Genomic DNA, 12,123 nt, shown 5'->3' with positions numbered 1-12,123 from the left:
GCAATAGCAGCCATTTGTCTCAATCCCGGAACAAGTCCACTTTGTCGCCCTAAAAGAATGTACTAATGTGATTTGTATCCATCAACCGCAATATTAGATTAGATATCATAACCCCTCAACTATAAAAACGGGTGCAAAACAATTCTCTCGGGTTTTTGCTGACATGGATCGTTGACCTTATCTAACTAAGTAAGACAGCATATGGGACCAGTTGAGGGGTCAAAATATATGGTATTGTGGTTGAGGGATACGATTCAGATAGGACATATAACTGAGGGAGTTAAAGTGGACTTTATTCCTCCCAACCCCACATGCCACATTGTACATTTGTACACAACCCAACCCATTTGGAAAATGAAATGGATGTAGTAGTAGTATCATCTACTGTTACGCATAGTGCAGTGCCATGATCTAGAGATTGCTGTGACTAACTGGTCAGGCATTAAACAATTTTTAAGCACGCTAATTAAGCTCAAACCGGCCGGATCCGACACTGCTACATCCTCGAGCACAGTGCCGGCATCGATTCGGTTTCGCTAGCTGCAACTGTTGTCCCTGCTCGGTCAGCTTCAGTTCGTCGCAATTACAGCAATTATTACCAACTAGTATAAATTAATACATATGAAGAAGATAACAAAGAAAATTGGACTACATATTTATGTAGCTAGCTACAACACCAACTTTAAAACTATGTATTTATGAAAAGTGATACCGTGTATTAATGGTGTAATATATACTTGTAGATAAATAGATTATTAGATTGACTATCAATAATTTAGAGTTAGTAATTGACTATATACACTATTAAAACTGCTCTATATTCATACTGACTGACAGTGGCGGAGCCAGGATAAAATTATAACGGGGGCTAAATCAAAATGACCAAGAGCAACTAAGAGAGATTTAGGGTTGGTTTTAAAACTTTTTGGGCCTTCTTAGTCTTTTGGGCCTTCTAACAACCTCAAACAAAGTCTATATTAGCCCCTCATCTATAAATATATAGATTATGGGGGCTTTAATGGTATATTAGGAGGTAGGGGGTCTAAAGATCCCCTTGCCCCCATGCTGTCTCCGCCCCTGCTGACTGACAGCTTAATTTCTCTGCTTCCCTTAATTATTCTTCCTTGTTTCCCTATAAAAACCTTTGCTTTTCACTTTTATCGAGTATATATTCGGCGCTCATCTGACAGTGTCGTCGTCCTCCTTGTGTGTGTGCATCGATGAGATGCGATTAGTTTTAAGTAATTAATCAGTCATTACTAGCTAGCTGCAGTGGGGGAAACAATATGTATATATATAATACATATGCATAATTTGTACTCCCTCCGTCTTATAATATAAGGGATTTTAAGTTTTTGCTTGTAACGTTTGAACACTCGTCTTATTCAAATTTTTTTTACAAATATAAAAAGCAAAAAGTTGTGCTTAAAGTACTGCGGATAATAAAGTAAATCATAAATAAAATAAATAATAATTTCAAAAATTTTTGAATAAGACGAGTGGTCAAACATTGCAAGCAAAAACTTAAAATCCCTTATATTATAAGACGGAGGGAGTAGGAAGCAATGGGATCCAACCCTACCTGGCCTACATATATGGATGTCTCCTCTTCCATTGATCGAGATCGTCCTCTCTGCAAATTTTCTGTTCCTATCGCCTGCACTACACTGCTGATAGTGATAGCCCTCCTCCCCCACACCAACATTTTCCTTCCTTTTCTTTAGTTTCCCCCTGCATGCAAATGTCTCACAAAGCTTGTCACTTGCTACATATTAACCATACTGCTCTCCCATCTAATCTAATCCTCGAAAAAAAATACATTATCACGCCGATCGATCGGTCGACTCTCTATAGCTAGCTCAATAATGTATATATATAGTAGGAGTTTGATTCTTTTTTTTTTACTATAGTGTCAGTTGCTTAATAATGTTGACCCATGCAGGATGTGACATATACCAGATCAAAAGTGCATGCATGAGCTCGGCTATGCATTTTCAATCTTTAATTTTTCCCCCTCCTTTCTGCAAATTAATACTGTGAAAAGAATTATTTGCCACATTGATGCATGTATATATTCCTGCACTCATCCATGTGAATGTGGCACTTGCATTTTGATTGAAACTAGAGAGGCGCCAAAGGGCAATAAAAGTAAAAAAAGAAAAGAAAAGAAAGGCTTTAGCTTGGGAATGACAGGAGTACGTACGTCATGGTGGTAAAGTGCAACGGCTACATAATAACAAGCTTGGTGGATGGAGGAGGAAGAAGAAGAAGAGGAAGAAGAAAAGAAAGAAAGAAAGAAAGGTAGGGAACACATTGGCAATCATGTGATGATTCAGAAAGAGAGATGACACTTGACTACACTGGACGACTAGCAGTAGCAGCAGCGGCAGCTAGCAAAGAGAGATCGATGTGATGCAGAGCAAAGCATGAGGGACTAGTAGTGGTTATTGGTACACTGGGTGTGAGTACTACGGTTGGTAGGTGTAGGTACCAAGAGAATTTTTAGATCGAAAGCCAAGCCAAACGATATAGTATGAGCGATGAGATGCAATGCTGCAATGGTAGCTAGCTCCTGCTGCTGCTGAGTAGGATAGGTCTCTTTCTGTCTGTCTCAACCATAGCAACATCAACAACACACACACAAGGACTGGATTATTTTTTATACTATTCCCCTTTGCAAAAAGTTATTTCACATATAGACCCATAATAAACATATTGCAAAAATAAATCCAAAACTTGGCACAAGAGTCCTTGGCGGTGATCGAGGTTAGACATCTCACCGTCAATCTTGTTTTCACGGTACATAATTTGATGAATCGGAAGAGAGGTTGGAGGAGAAAATGAAGTTGTTTTTTTGGAAGGGTACACGTGAAAAAGGGTGAGTGACGATTCCTTGGTGCGTTGAGATTGGCGCGGGCGCGCACACGGCTGTCGGATCCAACGGGCTGAGGTGGGTGAGTAGCCCAAGTACTCCTACTGGTTTCATTGGGTCCCACCCACTCCCACTCCCAGCAGAAGATAGCAGAGCACACACACACACTCCACTACTCCACTGCACTGCAGTCTCTCTCTCTCTCTCTCGCAATCAGCATTGCACATTTTGCATTGCATTTTTATTGTTATTATTCTCAGGCTCATCAGCTGGATGTCCCTAGCTCTTGCTCTTCTTCTTCTTCTTCTTCCTAGTCCCCAGTTCATTCTCGATCTGCCAACTTCATTCTCCCGTCTATAAATCCATCCACAGCTAGCCACCCACTCTCTACTGGAGTAGTTGTAATTGTTTAGAGCGTGTGGTCGAATTAATATCCATGGAGGACGAGAGGTGGAAGCTGTCGAGCAGCAAGGGGAGGAGCAAATCGGGCAGATCCTGCAGCAGCAGCAGCAACTACTACTACCACTCCTCCGATTTCAACAGCAGCAACGCCACCACGCTCAGCCGGAGCTACTCCGCCAGCGTCACCGCCAGCAGGCACGCTACCACCGCTTGGTCCGCCGCCGGCGCCGGTGGTGGTGGCGCCAGCAGCAGCAGCAGCTCGCAGCATCAGCATCAGCAGCAGCAGCAGCAGAGCAACAATTCGCAGCGGCTGTCGAAGAAGTGCGTGGAGGCGGTGAAGGAGCATCGCGCGAGGTTCTACATCGTCCGCCGCTGCGTCTCCATGCTCGTCTGCTGGCGAGACTACTAGCTCAGTCTCCTCTTCCTTCTTCTTTTTCTTCTTCTTCTAGCTCAGTTTGATTCAATTTTATTTATTTGTTTCCCTTCCATAATACTCCATTGCTAGCTCCATGCATCATCATCATCATCATCATCGATCTCTGTGTGTTTCTGCCTGCATCTTAATTTGTTCTTTCTGTAATTAATCTTGCATTGCTCTCTCTACAAGTATATACTTACTAGCTAGTAGCTAGCATTCTCATCTTCTTACTATCTATTTAGTTCCTTCCTAGCTACCTAGTCGATCAGCTAGTCCAAGTATGTAATGTATATAAAGGTGAGGTGAGCTAGTCGTCCGGGAATGTTGATTTTGGAGCTAGCCGATGAATTGTGCTTGCTGATTTCTGTTAAATATTTATGAAATGCCAATGGTATATATATCGATCTGGCTGTCTGTAATTCTCAGTATTTGGAGGCAGGCAGGCAGAGCTAGAGTGGAGGCAGTCAATTGAGTGACGACGACTGAAGCCAAAAATGAGTCAATGCATGCATGAGCATGACACGGATGGATGCATGCTAGGGATTTGAATCATCATCATGATTGATGATGGACCGATAATCCAAAGAGTACCAATAATAATCCAGAGGAGAGGAGAGGAAAGAAAGGGAGTAGAGTACAGTAGGTGTGGGGGCATTGGTGTCTGCTAATGAGTGAATAATGGTTGGTCGTAGCCGTAGATAGGCAGAAGAATAATACATACTCTACTGAGTATATGGTCCAGTCCCGGGGGGGAGCTGAGTGAGAAGGAGGCAGGGCGAGTTGATCAGATGAAGCATGTGTGCGTAGACCAAGTGTCGTCCTTCTCCTCCGGCCCGGCCCCCCATGCATATGCCTTCCTCACCTACTCGCTCCTCCTCGCTAAATACCACTCACTCACTCACTCTAGTGTGCAGTGCAATGCAATGCAAAGTACTCATCTCTTCCATTTCAATCAATTGACTAGCTAGTCGTCGGTCGGTCTAGGACTTACTCCCTCCGTCAAAAAAAAAAAAAAGTCAAACCCCAGGTTTCCGTGTCCAACTTTGACTATCTGTCTTATATGAAATTTTTTTATAATTCGTATTTTCATTGTTGTTAGATGATAAAACATGATTAATATTTTATGCGTGACTTGTCTTTTTAATTTTTTTTATATTTTTTTTAAATAAGACGGACGGTCAAACGTTGCACACGGAAACTAGGGTTTATTTTTTTTGGGACGAAGGGAGTATATATCTTGGGCGTTGACGCCTGCTTTAATCAAGCCGCTAATTGATTGACCAACGTACTAGTGACTGCATGATCTGTACGTACTACTATCTGTCTGTAGCTAGCTTATCAGATTAATGCATGCATTCATGCTCCTATATACTACTCCAGTAGTGGAGTAGTATATGCTATGACTAGGAGTATCTGATATCATCGATCGAGCAGCTGCTAATGCTGATGCTCATGTCGATGCTATGGCGGATTGGCAGGCGAATTGAAGGGCAGTGTGCACAACGTAGTAGAGCTTGAGATGCAGAGCAGAGAGCAGAGTAGAGAGCAGATGTGACGGGCGGGCCACATGCGGCGCACGTGCGAGATTCTGTTGGCCACGTTAATTGGTTCATGCATGGATCTGCTGCCCGCCCGTACATTTTCGGTTGATAGTACTACCCTCATTTCTCCGCCTGCCAACACGAACACCACACCCATGCAAATGCAACCAACCCCTCTTCCATTTTACTCCTCCACCTATCTACTAGCTAGTACTATACTCTATTTACTGTCCTGTAAATATCATCAGTTACTACAAACTTAACTACAAGACACATTAATCAAGCATCTAGGAGTATGCATGCTGTTACATACTGTATACTACTACACTCTGCATATGCTGCTACTAACATTGTTAACATGTCATGAATGCTGAGCAATGCTAGCAAAGCAATGCAATGCAATGCAAAGCGACCAGATCTGTGAGTTGGAGGCCTCAACAGTGCGTGCCGATTACCTTTTTCTTTCTTTCTTTCTTTCTTTTGCCACTCATCCACTGCAGGCAGGCAGGTCGTGCAGCTGCAGCAACAGGACAGCAGGCCCTCCTTCTCCTTGGCTCTGTGTGTGTGACTCTCATGACTCACACGCTCTCTGATGACTACTAGTGCTACTAGGACAGCTAGCAATTTGGCCCTCCATCCCTGAAACACACACAAATGCATGTGCACGCAATCCATCCGTCTATCTGCCTTGAGTATTTTATTATGAAAAATAAGACTTAGAAGATTAAAAAAAAAACTAGTACTGCTACATTTTGCTCTAGGTGTAAACATATATATCTCATTATCTAAAGGGGAAAAAAGAGGAGAGGTATATATATATGTGGTCTATCTATGTTGAGTTTTGATTATAACAATCCAGATTGATCAATGCAGTTGTGTACAAAATGCTATTGGATTTGTAAAATAGAAGAAAATGCAATATGTTATAAATATAATTCCACTTTTAAAGAAGGAGCACTCTAGTTTTCAGTGATATAAAAATACCTACAAATTTCAGCCACTTTCACTTTGTGACGGCTTTGATCATGCCAAGATTTGTATAGGTGCGGCACAATAACCTTATCCTCTCCCCGTCCCTTCTTCTCCTCCTCGTAATGCATTTGGCCTCTCCACCTTGCCCCGCACATTTGTCACCCATGCTCGCAGGCTTCATAAGTCACCAATAGCGTTGGCACATTTCACCAGACTCCACCCTTCCTCCTCCTCCTTATGCTTATGCCTGAGTGGCCGCAGGTTTCCTCACCCTTCCCGTCTTCCCCTTCTCTGATATAGTCTCCTGGCCACCCCTCTAAATCCCGGTGAACCACCCTCCTCATCTTCCCCTAACCCACCCCTAACTTCTAATTAGTAGGTTTTTTGTCATAATTTAGGTTTTGTTAGTAAAGAGAAAGATGAAGAGATCGATCATCAAGGAGAGTGTCGTCGTCGTCGCAATCGCTGATAAGCCCGGGCTACCCCCTACCCCCACCACCCTCTTCTCTCTCTTTAATTTCTCTCTTGTTGCCTCCCCTAGTTTGGAGGATGAAGGATGAAGGTGACTCGAATACTATGATTAGTTACATTACTGACATAGGGTTATGAGAACCAACAAAAATCAACATGTTGATGGAATGGAAGAGAGATGGACACGAATGTATATTTAACAAGTGCATATGTATTTTTATAAATATATATATATTAATGCAATTATATATATTAAAAATAGATCACATGAAAAATCCTATATATATCTTAATTTATTATGCTCAGTTTGTGGTTGCTATGTTGTGTTATGGTTGTTTTATTACAAAACCAAAAACTTACAATTAATGGTTGTATATGTTTTCTTTTACAGATCAAATTATAGCCACTTCAAACGGAATTTTAATAGTAGTAGTATTATTGTTTGTGACATACAGATTATAAAAAGAAGGGGGGGAAAGGGAAATTGATGGGCCCGTGCTTTGTGGTCAGGTCGGGTGGGTCATTGTATTTCAGTTGAATTTAATTTGTGTCGGCCCAACCCCACCACTGGCCCATCTGTGCTCTCGTCTGTCTCTGAAATGCATGGGTGGACGTACAGGTCAGGTCGTCCTTTTACTGACGTGGACAGTCCTTCCTTCCAAAATAAAACCATCTCGTATAAAATAAAATATCTTTATACTATAATAACTAAATCTAAATAGATGGGAGAAAGTATGATGAGTCTGGATTTGGTTTGTAGAAACTGTTCCTCGTTTGGCCCAGCTTGCAAGTGTACGGGAGGAATGGTAGTAATTTTCTTCATTTTCAGTGAACTCAAATGGGTACAATTTTGGTGGATTTGAGTACAGAAAACAAAGTACTTCTTTGACATATTTTCTTTGCTATGCTTGCTAAGCTGCAGCTAGCTCCTTTCTGGTTCAACTTGCAGCTTGGAAATTGATTTCTTCTCTACGATAATGTGTCCTCCAAAAAGGAAAAAAGAATATTTGAATCAAGTTGCAGTAGATTTTTAAGTTAATTATTAGAAGAAGAGATGGGATACATTTCACATAATTCGATCCAAGGGGACCAAATTAAACAAACTGTGGCCATAAGCATATACTTCTTCCGTTTCACAATGTAAAACTTTCTAGCATTGCTCATATATATATATATATATATATATATATATATATATATATGTATGTATATATATATATATGTATATATATATATATGTATATATATATATATGTATGTATGTATGTATATATGTATGCATGTATATATGTATATATGTATGTATATATGTATGCATGTATATATATATATATATATATATATATATATATATATATAAATACATATATATATATATATATATATATATATATATATATATATATATGTATGTATATGTTAATGAATCTAGCCACATATGTATATAGATTAATTAACATCTACTCCCCCCATTCTAAAATATAAGGCATAACCAACCCTAACTCAAAGACCAAGAAATAATTATTAATCCCTCCGTATTTTAATGTATGGCGCCGTTGACTTTTTAATCAACGTTTGACCACTCATCTTATTCAAAATTTTTATGCAAATATAAAAATACTTATGTCATGCTTAAAGAACATTTGATGATAAATCAAATCACAATAAAATAAATTATAATTACATGAATTTTTTTGAATAAGACGAAATGTCAAACATTTGTCAAAAAGTCAACGGCGTCATACATTAAAATATGGAGGTAGTATCATCTTGTAGTTTGTATCATCCTAATAAATACAATGCATGCATCCAATAGAATTAGAGAACATGAGAGTAGAGGATTTAAAAAAGTAATAATTTCATGGAGAATGGGCCATAGTTATATTATGGATTATCAAAAAAAAGTGGTTGTGCCTTATATTATGGAATGAAGGGAGTATATAAATATGGACAATGCTAGAAATTCTTACATTGTGAAACATATGAAGTATATGCGTGCATCTCCCAATCAAAACCAAAATTGTAAGCAAGAGCTGGCTAAGCCATACCCGGTTAATCCCAACGCAATGTTGACCATCGATCCAACCCAATTATTGAGAAATAACGAGAACTACCTCCATTTCATATTATAACTTTGACTCTTTTTTTTCGTTAAACCATCAATCAAGTTTGCAAAAGAATTTAGAAAAATCTATAACACCAAATTAGTTTAACTAAATGTTTGATAATTTGTGTGTTTTGTGTTATAAATGTTGCTATATTTTTTTTTATAAACTTTGCTAAACTTGGAACAACTTGACTAGAATCAAGTTTGTAGAAGAATTTAGAAATATTTATACTACCAAATTAGTTTTACTAGATGTTTGGTAATTTGTTTGTTTTGTGTTATAAATGTTGCTAATTTTTTTTATAAATTTTGCTAAACTTGGAATAACTTGACTAGAAAAAAAAATCAGAACGACTTATAACATAAAACAGATGGAGAATATACATGAATGAAATTGTGGATGCACTCTCCATGTATAGTACTCTATTTCTTTTTTAAAAAAGGGAGTAAAATCATGGATAATGTATATATCCACCGGTGTACGTATCGAATCAGTTGCATCGTACTATATGATTGCAAGCCAGATCGAAACCACGCATCCCCAAGTACAACCTTAACCGATCTGTTATGTGCACTAGAAATAACCTGTATGAATTTATCATTATATCCTCGTCGTACGGTGCAAATTAATCAAGAGTAGCTGTCAATTGTACTCCATTAGAGGAATTAATTAAAGATTTATGTTGCCGCTGCTGCTGCCAACCTCTTAAGTGGTCCGTCTGAAAAAATTGATTTTCGCAGATGGATGATGAAAACCCATCCCGGTTTATATTTTTCAGGTGGACATTTGGCTTCGAGAATCATACCGTCTGAAAAAAATAAAAGACCAGTGTCACTAAAAATCTCTTTTTCTAGTAGAGACAGATGGGTTGATATGACGAGTTGGCGACGCCCTACGGCGCCTATGGGTTTACTATGCAGGAGCGAGTTGAAATGAGTTCGTGAATTTATTGTTCATGGCTATATATATTATCTAAACAAAAACTAGCTAGCTTGTTGAGTTTTTTTCCAGCTAGCATGCTTTAAGCTAATCGATCTCGTATGCTTCAAATAATTAAGTGTGTTGATCAGCGATTTCGTGCCAGGTGACGGCACCACCACTCTTTTCTGGTCTAACCAGATTGAGAGCCGCTCGGTAACTTTCCTTTGCACCCAACCTTCTCCTTGTTATGCCACCACGTATCCGGGCTTTAAGCACGGTCCTCTTGGCTCTCGCCGATAACTTTTGGGTGGGGAATATTCATGGCACTCTCACGGTCCCTGTCATTTCTTAGTTACTCGTGCTCTAGGACGCATTTTGTCTGGCGTTGGACGAGTGACCAACGATACTCGACTCGCTTGGCTTGCCATGCGTTATTTCTCGGCCAACAATCCTTTGCTTGCGCCAATCTTCTTTGGCAAGCTAAAAGTCCCGTTAAGTGCAAATTATTCCTTTGGCTTGCGTTCCAGCAACATTGTTGGATGGCCGACCTTCTTCTCAAGCGGGGTATCAACAGCCACTCGGCCTACCCCTTCTACGCCCAAGAGCTGGAGACGGCGAACCACATCCTTCTCGATTGTGTTTTTGCTCGTCAGGTCTGACGCCAAGTCTTGTATTCCTCTGGCTGGTCTGACCTCGCCTCTTCTCTTGGCTGCTCGCTCTAGGTCTGGTGACTACCTTCTAGGGCACGCCTATCAGAGCATCTTCGCAATGGTTTCGATTCCCTAATCCTCTTGATATCCTAGCAGGTGTGGAACGAACGGAACTCTAGATTTTTCGACTACTCACTCTTTTTCAATTTTGGTGGTATTGGAGTTCATCCGTTTGGAAGGTCGTCTCTAGTCTTTTGTCGGCGCTGCTGTTTTTGGAGTATTTCTAGGATTTTAGTGGGCTCCACCACCACCTTCCCTCATATTAGGAGTCTTTTCTTTTCCTTAAAGTTTTTTTTTCACAGTTTTCCCGTTTCCATTTTTTCATGTACGTTGGCGACAATCTTTCTGGCCATTTGCGTTGTGTAATTCTCTTTTTAATATATTGACGCATAATTCTTTTGCTCGTTCATGAAAAGTGTGTTCGGTGATAATGTGTGTGGGTATGAGTGTCTCATGTAATTGAAAGGGAAAGCTCTGCCGTCACTAGTCCGTATATGCCATGGAGGATGAATGGATAAGCCGCGTTTGAAGAAGCTAAGTATCCAATAATCTAATTAAACATTTAATTCAGAGATTATTGGTGGGAGAGCATATACCAATTAACAAACTTAGCTAATAGTCATCATCCAGTTGTTCATACATGACAAAGAGAGAGTTAGGGGACGACGTACAGCTCCCAAGTTGTAGTACAACTTGACCCTCAAAAAGTCAGCACTTGTACTGCACACCATGCGTAGTACGTTCGTTCGTTGATGCACATATATATGCGATGGCCCGAGCAAGACTTCACGCTTTTATATAGTACAATATATTTAATTTAGTTCCTTACTTATTGAAAATTTGATCTGACTTGTCAATTTAGAATTCATCTCCCGCTAACACACGTCACTGGATTATATATTATATCAATCAATACTTGTTTCAGTTATAAAACTTTTGGGAAAGTGATTTCATCCTCAATGGGATATCCTCTCGTTTCGTGCATGCCACCTAAATAGTCATAAGAAAATATAAAATAAATGGCAATATAGACTAATATGAAATATATCGTTTCACAAACATGCAAGTTTAAATTCAACTTCGATAATTTGTAACAAAAATAACAAATATTATTGTAATAGGGGGATAACGCCCTCCCTCCTATCCGGTTGAAACACCTAAAATAGTTTACGGAAAGATTCTAAGTGTAAAACAGGGAAAACACTCTCGAGTTGGAAAACACTCTTGAGTGGCTTCTTATCAGTTATATGTAACTCATCTTACTTAAAGATGAATTCTAACTACATGGCAGGTAAACCGGGGTGATTGGAAAGTTGATGGAGGATGTGCGAACCCTCGAGAATAGAAGACATTCGGCTAAGAAGAACTCGAAGGAAAAACCTATTCGAGTTGAGATCAAGTCGAATGGAAGATTTTGTGGGGGCCACTTCTCAACCACTCTTGCCAGCTGGAGCCAAAAGACTATAATGACCCTGAGAATATACTGTAATACCCCTAAGGTTGCTGACATGGCAAGGGCGTTATAGGAAATTCACTAAAGCCCATGAGGGTAGAAATGTAACATCACATGTAAGACCGTAGGCTATAAAAGCTGATCAAATCCCTGTAGCAAGACAAGATATTTTTAATACAAAAGTAATCCTCAAGAGTTGTGTTTGTTGTTTGAGCTCATTTCTAAGGATAGGCGGGAAAATACTTCTTTCCGGTC

The 12,123-nt window shown here is 39.7% G+C and overlaps 1 protein-coding gene across 1 annotated transcript; it reads left to right on the top strand.

Moving 5' to 3' along the window:
• Positions 1 to 3,115: 3,115 nt before the first annotated feature.
• RTFL3 (Small polypeptide ROTUNDIFOLIA LIKE 3) lies at positions 3,116 to 4,085 on the top strand. The gene has a single exon (NM_001397950.1). It carries the CDS (start codon positions 3,309 to 3,311, stop codon positions 3,681 to 3,683), a length of 375 nt encoding a protein of 124 aa, NP_001384879.1. The 5' UTR covers positions 3,116 to 3,308; the 3' UTR covers positions 3,684 to 4,085.
• The last annotated feature ends 8,038 nt before the right edge of the window (positions 4,086 to 12,123 follow it).

This window comes from Oryza sativa, chromosome 1 (assembly GCF_034140825.1).
Source record: "Oryza sativa Japonica Group chromosome 1, ASM3414082v1".
Classification (NCBI taxonomy): domain Eukaryota; kingdom Viridiplantae; phylum Streptophyta; class Magnoliopsida; order Poales; family Poaceae; genus Oryza; species Oryza sativa.
The sequence above is the reverse complement of the archived record's forward strand: the minus strand, read 5'-3'. Positions and strand labels throughout refer to the sequence as shown.

What these genes read in the sequence shown, in the direction of transcription:
- RTFL3 (NM_001397950.1), top strand. Translation starts at nt 3,309, where the DNA reads ATGGAGGACGAGAGGTGGAAGCTGTCGAGCAGCAAGGGGAGGAGCAAA.